General features: G+C 43.6%; 1 protein-coding gene across 1 annotated transcript; it reads left to right on the top strand.

The window, feature by feature from the left end:
* Positions 1-139: 139 nt before the first annotated feature.
* On the top strand, positions 140-6,994 carry SPMIP10 (sperm microtubule inner protein 10; the record flags this gene model as incomplete). The annotated part of the gene is made up of 3 exons (XM_080699037.1): positions 140-240; positions 992-1,100; positions 6,785-6,994. The coding sequence occupies exons 1-3, from the start codon at positions 158-160 to the stop codon at positions 6,992-6,994; spliced, it is 402 nt and encodes a 133-aa protein (XP_080555163.1). The 5' UTR covers positions 140-157.
* Positions 6,995-20,976: the final 13,982 nt, after the last annotated feature.

The raw sequence follows: 20,976 nt of genomic DNA, 5'->3' as shown, positions 1-20,976 counted from the left end.
AAAAACCACTGCAAACACCTTGGCCTTTGACACTCTCAGCTGCTCATAGAACTACTGAGTTGCTATGGAATCAAGACATTGTTACATCAGCGGCAGCCCTTTGGTCAGAATTAGACCAGTGAGATACTACAGGAGAATTTTGTCACTGCAAGCAGCAATGGCTTCGGGGAAAGACACTTGTCCAACTTTACCTAAGCCGGCCACCGACTGCTCTGATGAGGATGTCTCTAAGCCTATTATGTGAGGACTCGGGTTCTTTGCTTGCTGATTTGTTCTTCAGTCTAGGACATGAATTTTTTATTTCTCCTTGGCATTTATATACAGAGCTTTTGTTCCATAGGTAAACACGGTGTGTGTGCAGGGAAAACAGGTCATTGGCCAAAGATTTCACTTAGGTTTTAGACAGTGGGTAGGCCTGAGGCCAGTCGTGGCATGCTGCCTTCTACCTTAAAGTCAGGTTATATGCTGGGCGCAGCGGTACATGCCTGTAATCCCAGTACGTGGGAAGCTAAGACAGGAAGGTGGCAAATTTGAGGCCAGCCTCAGCAACTTAGCGAGACCCTGTTTCCAAATAAAAAATAAAATAGGGCTGGATGTGTCGCTCAGAGGTAGAATGTCCTGGGTTCAAACCCTAGGGCCACAGGATAAGGGAAGGGGAGTGAGGTTGTATGGACACTGCGGGTCAACCGTAAACGACTACATGCAGCTGGAGGTAGATACTTACCCCTGACTGAATCTTAGTGATTTGTGGGGATTCAAAGCGTTGATTGCCTATTGAATGAGCCTCAGTGGCAGAGCTCTGTCCTGCATCCGTAGGGTCCAATGCAGTCTATGAATAGACATGTATGCCTATACAAAAACGGCTCCATTCCTGATAATGATGCCATGCCTTCTGTTACTCAACTGGCAGAAGGAGGACTAGCAAATCCCCTTGCAATGATGCTAAAACAGCTAACTCACAAGCTAACCTTTCTTCATCCCAAATCTTCAGGTATGGTGAGATTCATTTGCCACGGTTTTCACTGAAGCAAGGGATGATCCCAACACGTTATGTCATGCCTTGGAAAGAAAACATGCAATTCAGAAGTGTGAATCTGAAGGTATTTTCTCATAGTTTAAAAACCTAAGTCGGTCATGGTGACGCACACCTATAATCCTAGTACTTGGAAAGCTGAAACGGGAAGATCACAGGTTCAAGGCCAGCCTCAGCAACATAACAAGACCCTCAGCTACTTAGACCTTGTTTCAAAATAAAAAATAAAATAGGGCTAGCAGTGTAACTCAGAAGTAGAATGCCTCTGGGTTCAATTTCCAGTGCCAAAAAGTATATGTGTGTGTATATACACATATATATATATACTTATGCATATACTTTTACATATACACATATATGTGTATATACACACACACTTTGCTGAACTTGGTGATGCATGCCTGTAATCCTAGCAACTCAGGAGGCAGAGGCAGGAAAATCACAAGTTTGAAGCCAACCTGGTCAACTTAATGTTTTTTTCTTTGTTTGTTTGTTTTTAGTTTGTGTGTGTGTGTGTGGTACTGGGGTTCCTGGAAACCCTTCTACCTCCGGGCTACACTCCCAGACCTATTTTATACTTTTTAAAATTTGGAAACAGGGTCTCTTAAGCCAGCGCGGCTGGCTTCGAACTTGCGCGATCCTCCTGTTTCCGCCTCCCAAGCATGGGGCTTACAAGCGTGTGCCACCACGCCCGGCTACTTAATGTTTTTATAGAAAAAGAGGGGACTGGAGATGTAGCTCAGAGATAGAGTACCTCTGGGTTCAATCCTCAGTACTGAAAAAAAAAAAAAAGAAGAAGAAGCCTGGCCCAGTGGTATACATCTATAATCCTATTACTTGGGAGGCTGGAACAGGATTATTGCAGGTTCAAGGCTAGCCTCAGCAATTTAGCAAGCCCCTGTTCCCAAATAAAAAATAAAAAAGGTCTGGAAGCATATATAGCTCAGAAGTAGAATATTTCTAGATCTGATCCCTAGTACCAAAAAATAAAAAATTTTAAACTATACCATGTAATACAGTCTATGAATAGACATGTATGCCTATACAAAAGCCACTCTGATGTACTTTCACGTAAACCTGCAAGCAAAAGTCTCAGTATCCAAAAAAACCAACTATAAACTTAAAATAGAAATGTGAAAGGATTTCAGAACTTGTGCATCATGCTAACTTGCAGGTTAAGAAAGTCATCTGAAGCAGGTGCCATTAATATTAACGCTGCGGCACATCGCATATATTTTTAAGTTGTACTGCATATCCAAGTAGAGAGCCCTGGGGACACTGAGCTAGATTTACAGATAAGAGCTGCTCCTTCAGTGCTCGTTGGCCAGTACTTCTAAAACACTCTCCAAATCCAGACTGCGCATTTACTTGTGAAATACGGTAAGTTGTTTCTTTAAAGGAGACTAGAATATATTATAATAATCAGACTATGAGAGGAAATTTCAAGTAAGGGTTCATGGGAAAAAAGTATAAGTAATTTGCAAATTTCAGATGAAGCATTCATGTTTAATAAAAATATATTTTTCCAAGACAGATATTGCAAAATAAAAACATATAAAATATGGTTCAATTTTTCTTATAAAATGCATATGTGCAATACTATAAAACAAATGAGCCAGGCATGATGGGGCATACCCGCAATCCCAGTACTTGGGAGGCTGAGACAGGAGGATCAAAGGTTTGAAGCCAGCCTCAGCAACTTAGTGAGGCTATCAGCAACTTACTGAGACCCTGTTTCCAAATAAAAATAAAATATAAGCTGGGCGTGGTGGCGCACGCTTGTAATCCCAGCATTTGGGAGGCTGAGTCCAGAGGATCACGATTCATGGACAGCCTCAGCTACTTAGTGAGGCCCTCCGCAACTTAGTCAGACCCTGTTTCAAAATAAAGAATAAAAAAATAGGGTAGGTGATGTAGCTCGGAGGTCAAATGCCCCTGTGTTCCATCCCCTGACCCATTAAATAAATAAATTAAATAAACAAACAAACAAACAAACAGCTAGAAGTGTAGATCAGAAGTAGTATACCCCAAGTGCCAAAAATCCCCAGTGCCAAAATAAGTAAATAAATAATCTTGAGGAAATCAAGACTCAAATACTAGATTTGAGTACTTTATTTATTTGTGTATTTTTGTGGTACTGGGGATTGAACTCAGGAACTCAGGGCATTCTACCTCTGAGCTACACTGCCAGCACTTTTATGATTGGAAACAGGATCTCACTAAGTTACTAACAGCCTTACTAAATTGCTGAGGCTGGCTTTGAACCTGCGATCCTCCTGTTGCAGCCTCCCAAGTATTGGGATTTCAAGTGTGTACCACCACACCTGGCTGATCTTATTCTTTGAGTATAATTCTATATAATTTTCAGAGCTATTTCAAGTATTCTCAACAAATTTTAAAATAATACTAATGAGAGCTGGGCATGATGTTGCACATGTGTAATCCTAATATTTGGGAGGCTGAAACAGGAGAATCACAGGTTCGAGGCCAGCCTCAACAACTTAGCTAGACCCTGTTTAAAAATATAAAACCAGTAATCCCCGTGCTTGGGAGGCTGAGACAGGAGGATCGCACAGGTTCGAAGCCACCCTCAGCTACTTAGTGAGGCTCTCAGCAACTTAGTGAGACCCTGTTTCCAAATAAAATATAAAATAGGTCTGGGAGTATAGCCTGGAGGTAGAAAGCCTCTGGGTTCCACCCCCAGTACCACAAAAAAGCATATATATAGATACAGATATAGATATAGATATATAGATATATAGATATGTATAGATATATACAGATATATAAAGATATACATAGATATACATATACATTATATATATATATATATATATATATATATATATATATATATATATCCAAAAGGACTGAGGATGTGGCTTGGAGGTAGAATGTTCCTGGCTTCAATCCCTGATGCCAAAAGATAAATACAAAAATTTAAAATAAAATAGTAAAATGACTGGAGACTGGTACATTCTACCTTGCAGACTTAACACAAATTTTAAATAAAAAATTAAATGAGTCAGGCATGGTGGTGCACACTTATAATCCCAGTACTTGGGAGGCTGAGAGAGGAGTATCACTGGTTCTGGGCCAGCCTCAGCTACTTAGTGAGGCCCACTGCAATTAAAAATAGGGCTGGGAGCTGGGCGTGGTGGCGCACGCTTGTAATCCCTGCGCTTGGGAGGCGGAGACAGGAGGATCGCAGGATCGAGCAGGTTTGAAGCCAGCGGTGCTGGCTTAAGAGACCCTGTTTCCAAAAATAAAAAAGTATAAAATAGGTCTGGGGGTGTAGCCCGGAGGTAGAAGGGCTTCCAGGAACCCCACTACCACCAATAAATAAATAAATAATAATAATAGGGCTGGGGGTAGAGCTTGGAGATAGAATGCCCTTGGGTTAATCCCCTGTACCACAAAAATAAATAAATAAATTTAAATGAGTGATCCAAGCTGGGCGTTATGGCGCACGCTTGCAATCCCAGCATTTGGGAGGCTTCAGAAAGATAGCGGTTTGCAGACAGCCTCAGCTACTTAGTGAGGCCCTCTGCAACTCAGTGAGACCCTCTTTCAAAACAAAGAATAAAAAATTAGGGCTGGGCATGTAGCTCAGAGGTAGAATGCCCCTGGGTTCCCTCCCCAGTACCACAAAAAAATTTTTTTAATTAAAAAAAATAATAAAATGAGTGAGCCAGGTATAGTGGTTCATGCCTCTAATCCCAGAAGTGTGTGTGTATGTCGGGGGGGGGGGGGAGGCTGAGACAGGAGGATCACAAGTTTGAAGTCATCTCAGCAAAGTAGTGAGGCTCAGAAACTTAGGGAAACTCTGCTTCCAAATAAGAAATAAAATAGGACTGAGAGTGCAGCCCAGATGTAGAAGGCCTCTGGGTTCTACCCCTAGCACCGCAAATAAATAAATAAATAAATAAATAAATAAATAAATAAATAAATAAATAAATGTGCCCGCCCTGAGTAAATTCTAGTACATTCTAGTATATTCCTTCCTTCTTCCTTCCTTCTATTCATCCTCACCATTTTTCCTAAGGTGATAAAACACATTTAGTAACATTAAAATGGTAACCCAGTATACCAGAAATGGACCTGCACCCTCAAGACACCCCGGAATGCTGTTTGGCTTACTGTAGCACCAAACCCAAATGTACACTTAGGTCAATAACCCCAAATAGCTGTTATTTATTTAGTGATAACTGTGACAGGAACGTCATACTTTTTTTTTCAGGCCTGAGGATGGAACCCAGGGCCATTCGACCTCCGAGCTACACCCTCAGCCCTATTTTTTATTCTTTATTTTGAAACAGGGTCTCACTGAGTTGCAGAGGGCCTCCCCAAGTAGCTGAGGCTGCCCAAGAACCGCAATCTTCCAGTCTCAGCCTCCCAAATGCTGGGACTACAAGCGTGCGCCACCACGCCAGGTTATACTCTTTTTTTTTTTTTTTTCTTTTGACACAGGTCTCATTGAGGTGCTGAGGCTGTTTGGGAAGCCATGAGCCTCTCAAGTACTGAGATTACTTACCGATTGTGCCACTGCACCTGCTAGCCTCATACTTAATATCAATTTGATAGCTAATAATTGGCAAAAGCCTTTTTTCCTTACATTTTTTTCCCAGTGCTGGGGATTGAATGTAGGACTTCAAGCATGCTAGGCAAGCACCCTACTGCTCAGCTGCGTTCCCAGTCCTCATGTACATACATTTTGTTCAGTACTCAAGAAATCCTTTGATTGATAACCTCAGTTATATTTGAGAAAACTGAGTTTGGGGCAGTGGTAAGTGACTTGTATAAGGTCACACAAGCGCGAAGCTGAGATTTAATGACTCCAAGTTTCTCTCTCACCTTTATAACCTGCAGTCCACATGACTCTTCCTGGTTCTTGGGTAACATCAAGCAACAGAGCATTGATTTCTAAAAAAGATACTGGTCAGCCAGGCGTGATGGCACATACTGTAATCCCAGTGATCGGGAGGCTGAGACAGGAGAACATCGTTTGAGCCCAGCCTAGGCAGCGAAGTGAGCCCCTGTCTCAAAGAAATCTTCAGACAAGGTGTAGCCGAGTGGTAGAGCATCCTGGGGTCAATCCCCAGTCAGAGAAAGAGAGAAGGAAGGAAAGGGAGGGGAGGGGAGAGAGGAGAGGAGGGAGAAAGAAAGGAGGGAAGGAGGAAGAAAGGAAGGAAGGGGAAGAAAAAAAAGAGAGATGCTGATCTGTCAGCATCTGAGAGTTAGAAAAGCTATCAGGAAGCAGGGCGTGGTGGAGCACTCTTGTAATCCTAATACTTGGTTGACAGAGAAGGGAGGATCACAGGTTCAAAGCCAGCCTTAGCAACTGAAGCCCTCTGCAATTTAGTGAGACCTTGTTTCAAAATAAAAGAATAAGAGTGGGGCATGGTGGTGCACGCTTGTAATCCCAGCATTCGGGAGGCTGAGACTGGAGGATCACAGTTTGCAGACAGCCTCAGCTACTTAGTGAGGCCCTCTGCAACTTAGCGAGACCCTGTTTCAAAATAAAGAATAAAAAATAGGACAGGGGGTGTAGCTCGGAGGTCGAATGCCCCTGGGTTCCATCCCCAGACCCATAAAAAAAAAAAAAATAGGCCTGAGGGTATAGAATGCCCCTGGGTTTGATACCCAGTACTACAAAATAAAGAATGAAAAACTATCAGGAGCCCTCCATCCCAATCTAACAAGAAAATGCTGTTTGATTTACTATTAAGCAAAGGTTTATTTTTCCCCCAGCAAGCAGAAGCGTGTGGAATCCATACTGGCCCATTAGAAGACTCTCTGTTTTTGGACCACAGTGAAAGGCTCTGTCATGGGGAAGATCGTAAAGTCGTTTTGAAGAAAGGCCCACCAGAAATAAAAATTGCAGACATGCCCTTGCATTCCCCTCTCTCCAAATACCAAAGCACCGTGATTTCCCATGGCTTCAGGAGGCGACTGGTCTGAGGGAGGAAAGACAGAGTGGTAAGATGGTGTGAGCTTGGATCTTACGCAGTGTTGTCTAGCCGCAACAGTGCTCTGGGCTCAGTCCCTATCACCACTAACAAATAAAAATGGAAAAGTGTTAAGTTGTCTCAATCTCTTGCTCTCCCACTTACCTTTGGTAAGGTTTGGGTTTTGTTTTGTTTTGTGGTGCTGGGAATGGAACGCAGCGACTTTCTACCTCCGGGCTACACTCCCAGACCTATGTTATACTTTATTTGGAAACAGGGTCTCACTAAGTTGCTGACAGCCTCACTAAGTAGCTGAGGCTGGCTTCGAACCTGTGCGATCCTCCTGTCTCAGCCTCCCGAGCGCAGGGATTGCAAGCGTGTGCCACCACGCCAGGCTTTACCTCTTGTAAGGTTGTATGTACATTTATATTTATTTAATTTCAATTTATATTCATATATATTCTTTTATATTCACATATATTCATTCATTATATATTCATTTATATATTATATATTCATATAATTTATATATTTATATAAATTGTACTTATATAAATAATAATTATATAAATATATTTTATATAAATAATTATATTATAAATATATTATATATCATATATCCATTCATATATATGCATTTGTATTCATTTTCAATTTATATTCATAAGTCAGTTGTACATTTATATTTCATCTATAAGTTTAATTTGTGTAAATATCCTAAGTCAATAGTATGAATATATAGAAGCCTTGGGAAGAAAATAGGTTCTGCCAGCTACTTAGGATGCTGAGGCAGGAGGATCACAAGTTTAAAGCCAGCCTGGGCAACTTAGTAAGACCCTGACTCAAAAATAAAAAGGAGCTGGGCGTGGTGGCGGACGCCTGTAATCTCTGTACTTGGGAGGCTGAGACAGGAGGATCGCAGGTTCATGGCCAGCCTCAGCGACTTAGTGAGACCCTGTTTCCAAACAAAATATAAAATAGGGCTGGTAGTGTAGCCCGGAGGTGGACAGTTCCTGGGTTCCACCCTCAGTACCACACACAAAAATAAATAAATAAATAAATAAGTAAGACAAAATAAAAATACGGCTGAGGGTGTGGCTCGGAGGTAGAATGCCCCCGGACTCAATCCCCAGTAACACACACACACACACACACACACACACACACACACACACGTATTAGTTTTCATTGGACCGACGTCCGCCTTGTGAGAGCAGGTTGTTGCCCAGCCCGGCCCGACCCTGAGTCCTCTTGTCTTTTGCTGCTATTTATTTATTTATTTTTATTTTATTATTATTATTATTATTATTATTATTAATTTTTTTTGCGGGTCTGGGGATGGAACCCAGGGACATTCAACCTCCAAGCTACACCCCCTGCCCTATTTTTTATTCTTTATTTTGAAACCAGGTCTCACTGAGTTGCAGAGGCCCTCACTAAGTAGCTGAGGCTGTCTGCGAACCACGATCCTCTGGTCTCAGCCTCCCGAATGCTGGGGTTACAAGCGTGCACCACCACGCCCGGCTCCTCTCTACTCTTTCTCCTGCCATGATGCACCTGCCCTCAGGTCCTCATCACAGGTTGAACTGATGGGGCTGCCTGATCTTGGACTTTCAGCCTTCACATGTGAGCTAAATGAATTTTTTTTTTTCTCTTTGCAGTGCTGGAGATCAAACCGAGGGCCTCACACACACTAGGCATGTGTTCTACCATGGAACTACACTCCCAGCCCCAAATTGTGTGTGTGTGTGTGTGTGTGTGTGTGTGTGTGTGTGTGTGTGTGTGTGTGTTATTGGAAACTGAACCCAGGGGTAGTCTACCTCTGAGCTGCATTTCCCAGCCCCAGCCCCTTTTTCTTAAACAGGATGTCACAAGTGGGACGTGGTGGTGCATGTCTGTAATCACAGCATTTAGGAAGCTGAGACAGGAGGATGGCAGGTTTGAAGCCAGCCTCAACGATTCAGTGAGGCTCACGTCAACTTCGTGAGATTTTGTTTACAAATTAAAAAAAAAAATAGGGCTGAGCGTGTAGGTCAGAGGTTGGTTAAAAAAAAGGGGGGGGGGAAGCAAAAATCAAAACAAAACAAGCTCACTAAATTGTGGAGGGCCTTGTTAAATTGTTGAACCTGAGTCAGGCGTGGTGGCGCACGCTTGTAATCCCCACGCTTGGGAGGCTGAGACAGAAGGATCGCACAAGTTTGAAGCCAGCCTCAGCTACTGAGTGAGGTTCTCAGCAACTTAGTGAGACCCTGTTTCCAAATAAAGTATAAAATAGGTCTGGGAGTAGAGCCCAGAGGTAGAAAAGCCCCTGGGTTTCACCCCCAGTACCACCAAATAAATAAATAAATAAATAAATAAATAAATAAATAAATGAAATTGCTGAACCTGTAATTCTCCTGTCTCAACCTCTCAGGTACTGGGATTACAGGCCTGAGACCACCACTCCTGGTTCTAATTCTTTTCTTTTCCAATTATTTTTTTTTAATATATATGTAAGGTTGCTATCTAGCTTCAGGTACATTATTATGATAACAACAACAACAAAAACAGATTAAATAACAAATTCATCCTGTGAGGTCTGACTGACAACCTTATTATCCTATAATATTAAAATATCTCAATTTTCTCTAAGTTCCTGTGACCTCACGGTTACTTCCTGGTGATTGACTTTCTTTCAGCTTACTTAATTTTACTCTCTTCAATGTAAACTCTAATTTGTGCCATAGCTCTACTCATGTCAGAAGAGGTGAGTTTTTCTGTTGTTTTTTTTTTTTTTTTTTTTGAGACAGAGTCTCACCATGTTGTCCAGGCTGGCCTCATATTTTCAATCCTCCTGCCTCAGCCTCCTGAATAGCTGGGATTATAGGTGGGTGCCATTGTGCCTGGCCTGTGGGTTAGGTTGAAATTGTAAATTTTCTTACAAGAGAGCAGAGTATTAGGCTGCATCTTAGCTCAGGTGGGTTGGTTCCAGTGACTGCAAAATCCCTGGGGTTTTCAAAGTAAAAAATGCTAATAGATATGGGTTTAATATAGTAAAAATATTGGCAATTATATTTTGTTTTTGTTTTTGTTTTTGCAGTGCTGGGGATGGAACCTGGAGCATGCTACCTCTGAGCTACACCCCCCAGCCCTATTTTATTTTATTTTTCTGTTTTCTTTTTTTTATGATTTTTTAAAATTAATTTATTTTTTAAATTGGTGCATTGTAGTCATATATCAATCACATTGGAGTACAAGACTTGAGAGGATATACAAGCACACATCATCCAATTAGCCCTCCTCCAGTCCCCATCCCATTCCCTCCCCGTCCCTCCATCACATGCTTCTTTGGTGATTTACTTTGATACATTTGTTTATGTACCTCCTGCATTTTAAAGAGGCTCCGTCCTCCAGTATTACATACCCTCTGATTGGTCACATTAGTTGCTTCACTATAGGGCCCTTTCTATAGCTCAACCTCTTCCTGTTGCCCTTTTCCTCCTAGTTATTGCTGATTAAGAGAAGCGTCTGATTTATATTTTCTGCGATATTTCTCTGTGCATGCTGTGTTGCAAGTACCGATCCCACTCTTGATGGTCCCAGTAGTGGCCTGGCTCCCAGCCCTATTTTATATTCTTTATTTTTGAAACAGGGTCTCACTGCATTGAAAGAGCCTCACTAAGTAGCTGAGGTTGTCCGCGAACTATGATCTTCCTGTTTCAGCCTCCCAAATGCTGGGATTACAAGCGTGCACCACCACACCCAGTAGCGATCATGTTTTATAAATACTTTTATTGATATATTGTAGTTATATATCACATTGATATTCAAAGTGATATATTCATACTTGCACAGGGCACTTGGTGAGGCTATCATGTTTGATTGTTACTAATGGCTTCCTGGCAGGCTGTGGGGCCACCCAGAGATGCCACACAGCTGTACTCCACGTGGGGCGTCGGTGAGAAGGCGAGCCCCTGCCAGGATCTGAGTTGTGCTGTGTGCATCTCACATATTCACCGGGCCCTGGCAAACAGGATTCAGTATAAAAACACTCAGAAAAACTTGTTCTCTAGCCTTAATGTCATTTACTAAGAAACCTGGCTCTCAGAAAATATCTTTTTTCATTAATAAAATTATAAGAATAAAGTCAAAGAAAACATCTTTTTCTTTCTTGAAGAAGGTGGGAAGCCAGGCATGGTGGCACATGCCTGTGATCCCAGTATTGGGAGGCTAAGACAGGAGGATCACAGGTTCGAGGCCAGCATACAGCAAGACCCTGACGGAGCATAAAAAATAAAATAGGGCTGGGGATGGAGCTCAGAGGTAGAGCACCCTTGGGTTCATTCCCCAGTAAAACACACACACACACACACACACACACACACACACACACACGTGCACGCGTGTGTGATGGAACAGTGGAGGACAAAGTCAGGGTTTCCTCAGTTTTGTGGGTAACGACAAAGAAAACAAAGCTGAACGCCAGCTCCCCAAAGCGTCCCCAGTGCTTCCGTATGTCAAGTTGCAGGTGATCTTTATACATCAGCTACAGCAAACATGTCATATCAACAAAGAAGAAGGGACCCAGGGCGCTCGCGCCAAAGCCGCTGCTGGGAGGATGCGCCCCCTCGGGCCTGCGACCGGCTCCGACCCCACCCTCCACCCCACAAACACCACCTCCCAGGAGACCTGTTTCAGGCTGTTTTCTCTTGGACTTGACTTTCTCAGGTTGGTCATCTGCCTAATAGTTCCTCCTCTTGACCAGGAGAGGGCGCTATTGCATCACTTTATAATTTTTTTTTTCCCCCTGTATTGGGAATGGAACCCAGGGGCATTCTACCTTCGAGCTACACACCTAGCCTTATTTTTTATTCTTTATTTTGAAACAGAGTCTCATTGAGTTGCAAAGGGCCTCACTAAGTATTGAGGCTTTCTACAAACCTCAATCCTCCTGTCTCAGCCTCCCAAATGCTGGGATTACAAGTTTGCACCACCATGCCTGGCTTTTTTTTTTTTTTTTTTTTTTGAGTACAGGGGATTGATTCAGAGGCATTCTACCTCGGATCTACACTACATCTCCAGCCCGATTTTATTTCTTATTTGAAACAGGGTCTCACTAGGTGGCTGAGAGCCTGGCTAAAGTGCCGAGCTGGCTTTGAACCTGTGATCCTCCTGTCTTAGCCTCTCAAATACCGGGATTACAAGCATGAGCCACCATGCCTGGGTCCTTTTTATTTTTTATTTATTTATTTTTCTCTTTTTTCTTTTTTTCTTTTTTGTTTTGGCGAGTCTGGGGATGGAACCCAAAGGCATTTGGCCTTCGAGCTACACCCCCTGCCCTATTTTTTTCCTTATTCTTTATTTTGAAATCAGGTCTCACTGAGTTGCAGAGGGCCTCACTAAGTAGCTGAGGCTGTCTGTGAACTGCGATCCTCCGGTCTCAGCCTCCTGAATGCTGGGATTACAAGCGTGTGTCACCACACCCTGCTATTTTTTATTTTGAAACAGCGTCTTGCCAAGTTGCTGAGAGCCTCTCTAAATTGCTGAGGCTGGCTTCAAACCTATAATCCTCCTGTCTAAGTCTCCCAAGTGGGCTACAGGTACGTGCCATCAAGCCCAGCTGAGATATTATAATATTATAAAAATTAGAGATAGCTGGGTGTGGTGGCACATGCTTGTAATCCTAGCATTTGGAAGGCTGAGACAGGAGGATGGCGTTTTAAAGACAGCCTCAGCTACTACTTAGGCCCTTTGCAACTCAGGGAGACCCTGTTTCAAAATAAAGAATAATAAATAGGACTGGAGGTGTAGCTTGGAGGTAGAATGCCCCTAGGTTCCATCCCTAGTACTGCAAAACAAAACAAAACAAAACAAAAACTACCTGGGATATAGCTCTGAGGTAGAATGCCCCTGGTTTCAACCACCAGTATCACTAAATAATTAAGTAAGAAAATCAATCAATAAATAAATAACCAAAAAAAAAGAAATTAGAGATATTTATTGATGACTCCGTAAGTAACAAGTTTTCATATAGATGGTTTCATCAGCAAAGAGGACTCTGTAGCCTTTGGACTGCTCTCTTTAAAACCTAAGTCTTTACTGAGCAGAGGAATTTTATCCAGTATGTAAAAAATTGAAAACAGAAGCCTTGTGTGGGTGCTTACCTATTATCCCTGTACTTGGGAGGCTGAAGTAGGAGGAGCACAGGTTTGAGGCCAGTCTGGGCAACTTAGTGAGAACCTACTAAATTAAAAACTAGCCAGGCGCGGTGGCGCATGCTTGTAATCCCCGCTCTTGGGAGGTGGAGACAGGAGGATGGCGCAGGTTCGAAGCCAGCCTCGTTGGCTTAAGAGACCCTGTTTCCAAATAAAATATAAAATAGGTCTGGGAGTAAAGCCTGGAGGTAGAAGGGTTCCATCCCCAGTACCACCAATAAATAAGTAAATAAATAAATAAATAAATAAATCTGAGGGTATTGCTCAGAGGTAGAACTCCCCAGTTATTCGTTTGCAGTACTGGAGATTGAGCCCAGTGCCTCACCCATGCTAGGCAAAGGCTTTACCACTGAGCAACATCCCCAGCCCTTTTTATTTTATTTATTTATTTATTTATTTATTTATTTATTTATTTATTGTTTTTGGTGGTACTGGGGGTGGAACCCAGGGGCTTTCTACCTCCGGGCTATACTCCCAGACCTATTTTATATTTTATTTGGAAACAGGGTCTCACTAAGTTGCTGAGAGCCTCACTAAGTAGCTGAGGCTGGCTTCAAACCTGTGTGATCCTTCTGTCTCAGCCTCCCAAATGCGGGAATTACAAGTGTGCGGCACCACGCCCGGCTTTTTATTCTTTAGCTTGAAACAGGGTCTCACTAAGTTGAGGAGGGCCTCACGAAGTAGCTGAGGCTGTCTGCAAACCGCGATCCTCCTGTCTCAGCCTCCTGAATGCTGGAATTACAAGTGAGTGCCACCATGCTTGGCTGTTTCTTTGTACTGAGGATTAAACCCAGGAGTGTTCTACCTCTCAGCTGTGCCGCCAGCCCTCTTTGTTTTATTTTTTTACTTTGAAACAAGGTCTTGCTAGGTTGCTGAAGTTGGCCTTGGTACCTGGCCTGACTTAACTATCTCTGAAAGTTATTTGCTCTTGATAAACACCATGAACTCATGCAGCCTCGTGTCCTCCGTTCTCTAGGTCTCAGAAATCATTTACAGACTCCTGCTGCCTCCCCACGCAAAGCCATTGTCTCCGGCTCTTGCAGGTGGATGGTGCTAGTTTCCCACAACTGCCCCTCTTCCATTGCCTCTAGGAAGCTAATTTCTTCCTTACACCAAGTCCCTTCCTTCCTTCCTTCCTTCCTTCCTCCCTTCCTTCCTCCCTTCCTTCCTTCTTTCCTCCCTTCCTTTCTTCCTTTTGCGTGTTACTGGGGATTGAACCCAGGGGCATTCTCCCTCTGAGCTGAGCTACACCACCAGCCCTTTTTTATTTTTACTGCAAAGCAGTATCTGGCTAGGCTGACGAGAGTCTCACTACTTGCCGAGGCCATCCTTGAACCTGTGGTCCTCCGGTGTCAGCCTCCCAGGTCCAGCTGTGTGCCACCATGCCCAACTCACCAGGTCTCTTACAATAACCTCCCACTTTGTTCTCTGCCTTCTTTCCCAGCTTTCCCGTTTGTAAACGGGGTCAGCTCAGTCAACTTGAGGTCTTGCTGCTAGAGTGATCTTGCCCAAGTTACCCAGAGTCCCTTCAGCTTATGGATCAGAACGATTCCTAGGCTGGGTGTGGTGGCACGTGCTCAGGCTGGAGTTCAGCCTCAACAAGTAGTGAGACTCTCACTAGCGTAGTGAGACCCTACTAAAACAAATAAAATAGGCTGGGCGTGGTGGTGCACGCTTGTAATCCCGCACTTGGGAGGCAGAGACAAGAGGATCGCGTAGGTTCGAAGCCAGACTTGCTGGCTTAAGAGACCCTGTTTCCAAATAAAAATATAAAAAATAGGTGTCTGGGAGTGTAGCCCGGAGGTAGAAGGATTTCCAGGAACCCCAGTACCACCAATAAACAAACAAACAAACAAACAAACAGGAAGCCAGGCATAGTGGCCCACGCTTGTAATCCCAGCATTTAAGAGGCTGAGACCAGAGGATCGCGGTTCGTGGACAGCCTCAGCTACTGAGGCCCTCTGTAATTTAGTGAGACCCTGTTTCAAAATAAAGAATAAAAAATAGACCAGGGAGTGTGGCTTGGAAATCGAATGCCCCTGGGTTCCCTCCCCAGACCTGCAAAAAATAAATGAAATAAATAATAAAATAGGAAGCCAGGCGTGGTGGCACACATATGTAATCCCAGCATTGAGGAGGCTGAGACTGGAGGATCACAGTTCAAGAACCTCAGCTACTTAAGTGAGGCACTTTGCAACTCAGTGAGATCCTGTTTCAAACTAAAGAATAAAGCCGGGCCTGGTGGCACACGCTTGTAATCCCAGCGTTTGGGAGGCTGAGTCAGGAGGATTGAGGTTAGCGGACAGCCTCAGCTACCTAGTGAAGCCCTTTGCAACTCAGTGAGATTCTGTTTCAAAATAAAGAATAAAAAATAGGGCAAGGGGTGTAGCTCAGAGGTTGAATGCCTCTGAGTTCCATCTCCAGACCCGCCCCCCCCCAAAAAAAAAGAATAAAAAATAGGGCAGGAGGTATAGCTTGAAGGAAGAATGTTCCATCCCCAGTACCACAAAAATAAACAAACAAAACAAACAAAATAAGAATAAAAATAGGGCTAGGGGTAGAGTGGGGATATATTTCGGAGGTAGAATGTCCCTGGGTTTCATCCCTCGTACTGCAAAAAAAAAAAAAAAAAAAAAAAAAAAAACAGGGCTGGGGGTATAGCTCAGAGGTAGACTCCCCCTGGGTTCCATCCCTAATACGACAAAATAAATAAATAAAAATGAAACCTCTAGCTGGGCATGTTGGTGCATGCTTGTAATCCCAGTACTTTGGAAGCTGAGACAGGAGGATCGCAAGTTCAAGGCCAGCCTCAGCAACCTAGCAAGGTTCTCAACAACTTTGTGAGAGCCTGTTTCCAAATAAGATATAAAATTGGGCTGAGGGTGTAGCCTGCAAGTAGAATGCCTCTGGGTTCAATTTCCAGAACTAAAATAAATAAATAAATAACCTTTGCCATCTCTTGATGCTGCTTGTGGGAGGGCCTAGGTATCAATGGCTTTTTCGTTTGTTTTGTTTTGTAATTTCCTGAATGATGCAAAGATCTGGAGAACCTAAATTACTTTTTTAAAAAATCATATGCAAGTATCATCTTTGAAAATTCTTTTTGCTTTTTGGATAATGATTATTTCCCTTAATTTGGATTTGGACTGCATCATCTCTGAGAATTACTGTCATCATCTCGTGTGTGTGTGTGTGTGTGTGTGTGTGTGTGTGTGAAAGAGTTAATCTTTTTTCCAGTGTAAAGATGGTTTCCCTTTTCTCTCCAGCTGAGAATTCAGAGTTCACTGTTAGTTCAGCAAATAATTTACAATGAAGATTCATCTTTTTTGTGTGCATGGTGCAGGAGATTGAATGCAGGGGCGTTCTACCTCTGAGCTACACCCAAAACACTATTTTATTATTTTCGAACAGGGTCTTGCCAAGTTGCTGAGGGCTCACTAAATTGCTGAGGCTGGCTGTGAACCTTTGATCCTCCTGTCTTGGCCTCGTAAATACTAGGATGACAAGCATACGCCACCACGTCTGGCTAAGATTCATCTTTATGATGAAGATGTTGACCTAACATTAACTTCTTATAATACTGGAGGCAAAGTTTTATCATGGACAACCACACATTTTTCCAGGGTTGTTTTCCTGGAAGATGAAATACTGCTCAGCAGTGGTTCATTCAAAAGATAACAGAGAAGCCAGGCATGGTATGCTTGTAATCTCAGTACTTGGGAGGCTGAGACAGGGGAAATACAGGTTCAGAACTTGGTGACTTAGCAAGGTTCTCAGAGACAGGAGTACGGCAGGTTCACAGCCAGTCTCAGCACCTTAGCAAGGCCCTTTACAACTTAGTGAGGCCGTGCTTCAAAAAATAAAATAAAATAAAATAGGACTGGGGGTGTAGCTCAGAGATAGAATGCCCCTGGGTTCCATCCCCAATGCCACAAAACAAAACAAACAAATAAATGAACAAAAAACAGAGTGGAGGGGCTGGAGTATAGCTCAGTGGTAGCGTGCTTGCCAGCCTGCACAAGGCCATGGGTTTGATCCCCAGCACTGAAAAAAAAAAAAGGATATACCATAAACATGTACAGTTTTATAATAATTTCTGAATGCCCTTAGACCACATAATATCAAAATTCTGCCAGTGATAAATAACTAAGAATAAATAACTAAGAAGAATTAGAGATACGGGATATTCTTTTCTTAACGTATCTTTATTGAAATCCAGAGAAGACTGGCTATGAATCTATCACATAGGGATTCCACACTTAACACACAAGTTCAGTTTGGAATTTAGTGGTTAATGAAATAAAAAAAAAAAGCAAGACAACTAACACTTCTTCTAAGATTAAGCCAAATAGGGGAAAAAAAAAAAAAAAGGCTATAACAAAGCACACAAAGCCATTAAAACCTGTGTGGGCAGGTTGGTCAGGTGGGAAGCCAGCGCTGCTCCCAGCCTAAGCTCTCAGACTCCTCCTTTGTCTTTCACTCAGCCATTCCATAAACATTCACGCAGAGCTGTTGGTGCAAAGCTGTGGTGTGGGGGGTGGAGAAGCATTAAGGATGGCCTGCGTCCTCAGGTTGGTCCTGCAGGCAGAGCAGTGCCATCAAGCGCCATTGAAGCCCAGACAGAGGGGAGGGGTGATGTTTCCAACACAGGAGATATAAGAGAGGAGACTCTCTGGACGAGATACTGTTGAACTGGGCTTCCTGTGGCCCGCAGCCAGCATATCGTCATACTAGGCAGGTTGGAAAAACCAGAGGGTCAAATCCAGGACAGAGCAGGACTCTGCACGGTGCCTGCAGAGCCAGGGTGAGTGCAGGCACCTGTGCGGGGGGCCGCTGGGCAGGGCGTCAGTGCCCCGCAGTGAGACCTCCGCTCGCCCATCTTTTCTGGTCCGCTGTGCCAGACACCATGCAACTGAAAGCTGATTAGGAGCATGTTGATGTTCCTTACATAATGTGCTGCTGTGTGTATCTAAATTATTTATTTTCTAATTATTATCATTATTATTAATTTTTTTTTTTTTTTTGCAGAACTGGGGATTGAACCCAGAGGTGTTCTACATCCGTGCCACACTGCCAGCCCTATTTCATTCTTTTTTTTGTGTGTGTGGTACTGGGGATGGAACCCAGGGGCATTCTACATATGAGCTACACCCCCGCCCTATATTTTTTTATTCTTTATTTTGAAACAGGGTCTCACTGAGTTGTAAAAGGCCTCACTAAGTATTAGCTGAGGCTGTCCTCGAACCACGATCCTCCTGTCTCAGCCTTCCAAATGCTGGGATTACAGCGTGTGCCACCACGCCTGGATTTTATTCTTATTTTGAATTGAGGTCTCACAAAGTTGCAGAGGGCCTAAATAGCTGATGATGGCCGCAAACCTGCGACCCTCCTGTCTCAGTCTCATAAGTACTGGGGTCACAAACAAGTACCACCACGCTCAGTTGATTTATTTTTTTGTAGAAAGATCTATAACAAAATTTATTATTTTCACCATTTATGCGTGACATTAGGAATTGAACCCAGGAGAAGTTCTACCATCGAGTTATACCACTGGTCCTTTTAATTTTTTATTTGGAAACAGGATCTCACACGTTACCATGCGTGCTGCCTCAAACCTGTGATTTTTTGGTCTGAGCCTCCCAAACACTGAAATAAGAGGTTTGTGCCACCATGCCCAGCTGACTTTCTCTCTTTACAAATGGTTTTGTGGAGGAGGAGTGGAGATGGAACCCAGGGGCATTTTTACCTCTGAGCTACACCCCCAGCCCTATTTTTTATTCTATATTTTGAAACAGGGTCTCACTGAGTTGCAAAGGTCCTCATTAAGTAGCTGAGGCTGGCCCCGAACCACCATCCTCCAGGTCTCAGCCTCCCAAATGCTGGGATTACAAGTGTGCGCCACCACGCCTGGCTTCTTATTTTATTTTTTAAATAGGGTCTCACTACTCTAGTGACAGTCTCACTACTTGTAGATTCCAACCTCCAGCCCGTGATCCTCCTGTCTCAGCCTCCCAAGTACTGGGATTACAAGCACACGCCACCACACCTAGGAATGGTTCTGATCCGTAAGCTGCAGGGACTCTGGGTAACTTGGGCAAGATCACTCTAGCAGCAAGACCTCAAGTTGACTGAGCTGACCCCGTTTACAAACGGGAAAGCTGGGAAAGAAGGCAGAGAACAAAGTGGGAGGTTATTGTAAGAGACCTGGTGAGTTGGGCATGGTGGCACACAGCTGGACCTGGGAGGCTGACACCAGAGGACCACAGGTTCAAGGACGGCCTTGGCAAGTAGTGAGACTCTCGTCAGCCTAGCCAGATACTGCTTTGCAGTAAAAATAAAAAAGGCTCCAGGCATGGTGGCGCACACTTGTAATCCCCTCGCTTGGGAGGCTGAGACAGGAGGATCGCGGTTCACAGACAGCCTCAGCTACTTAGTGAGGCCTTGTTTCAAAAAAGTAAAGAAAGAAAGAATTAAAAATAGGGCTGGGGATGTCACTCAGAGGTAGATTGCCCCTGAGTTCCATTCCTAGTACTCCAAAAAAGAAAAAAAAGAAAGAGAGAAAGAAAGAGAGAAGGAGAGAAAGAAAGAAAGAAAGAAAGAAAGAAAGAAAGAAAGAAAGAAAGAAAGAAAGAAAGAAAGAAAGAAAGAAAAAGTCAGGGAAGCTGAAAGTTCCCAAATGGGTGGGCAGTCAAATTGGCCAAGCATAAAGAGCTTGCTCCCTACCATGAGAACTGGTTCTACATATGAGCTTCTTCCACAGCGCGGCACCTGGGCCTCCAAGGTGGCACTGGGGCTGGCTCCATGACCAAGATCTACGGGGGAAGGCATAGAAATGGCGTCATGCCCAGCCACTTCAGCAGAGGCTCCAAGAGTGTGGCCCGCCAGGTTCTCCAAGGCCTGGAGGGGCTGAAAATGGTGGAAAGGGACCACGATGGCGGCTGACACCCATTCTGAGCTAACACCTCAGAAACAGAGCGATCTGGACAGAATCACCAGACAGGTGGCCGCTGTCAACAAGAAACATTAGAACAAAGGATGCTGTCATAAATTGCCTCATTTGTTAAAAAAAAAATCAAGGAAGAAGTTTCTAGGTGGGAGAAGAGAGCCAGCTCTTAAAAAATCTTTAGATTCTCAAACAAATATTGAAACAGATTACTGTGGGTCAGAGGGTGATATTAATGATCAGAATTGGGTTGGACAAAAATTAATCTGGCCATAGTTCAAAGACAAATTGGGGATTAGGAGACAGGGACATTTTTTTTTTTTTTTTTGCGGGTCTGGGGATGGAATCCAGAGGCATTTGACCTCTGAGCTACACCCCCTGCCCAATCTTTATTCTTTATTTTGAAACAAGGTCTCACTAAGTTGCAGAGGGCCTAAGTAGCTGAGGCTGTCCGCGAACCGCGATCCTCCTGTCTCAGCCTCCCAAATGCTGGGATTACAAGCATGCACCACCACGCCCGGCTGACAGGGACATTTGTTTGGAAACAAATCCTGGTGAGAAGTGCTGGTGAGGATGAAGGATCCATGAACAGAGAGGGTCACCCCGCACTGGTGGGGTGAAGTGCCCCACAGAGCTGAACACAGGGAGACGGGTCTGACGCACACTGAGATTGTCGAAATGCACTTGGTCAATACCTTTATAAGTGAGGCCAGGAGCTATTAAAGGGAGTCACTTTCACCTCCAAGGTAAGTAATAAAACACTTCTACTAGAAAGTGTTAATAATAGAGGGGGAGAAGATCAATGTGCGGTGTCAGAAGGAGTAAGAGGTGCAGGGCTTTCTTTTAAGTTAAAGTATT

The sequence above is a fragment of the Muscardinus avellanarius genome (assembly GCF_963383645.1).
Source record: "Muscardinus avellanarius genome assembly, chromosome: 7".
NCBI classification, from domain to species: domain Eukaryota; kingdom Metazoa; phylum Chordata; class Mammalia; order Rodentia; family Gliridae; genus Muscardinus; species Muscardinus avellanarius.
Note: the sequence above shows the minus strand (reverse complement) of the source record. Positions and strands in the feature narration are given on the sequence as shown.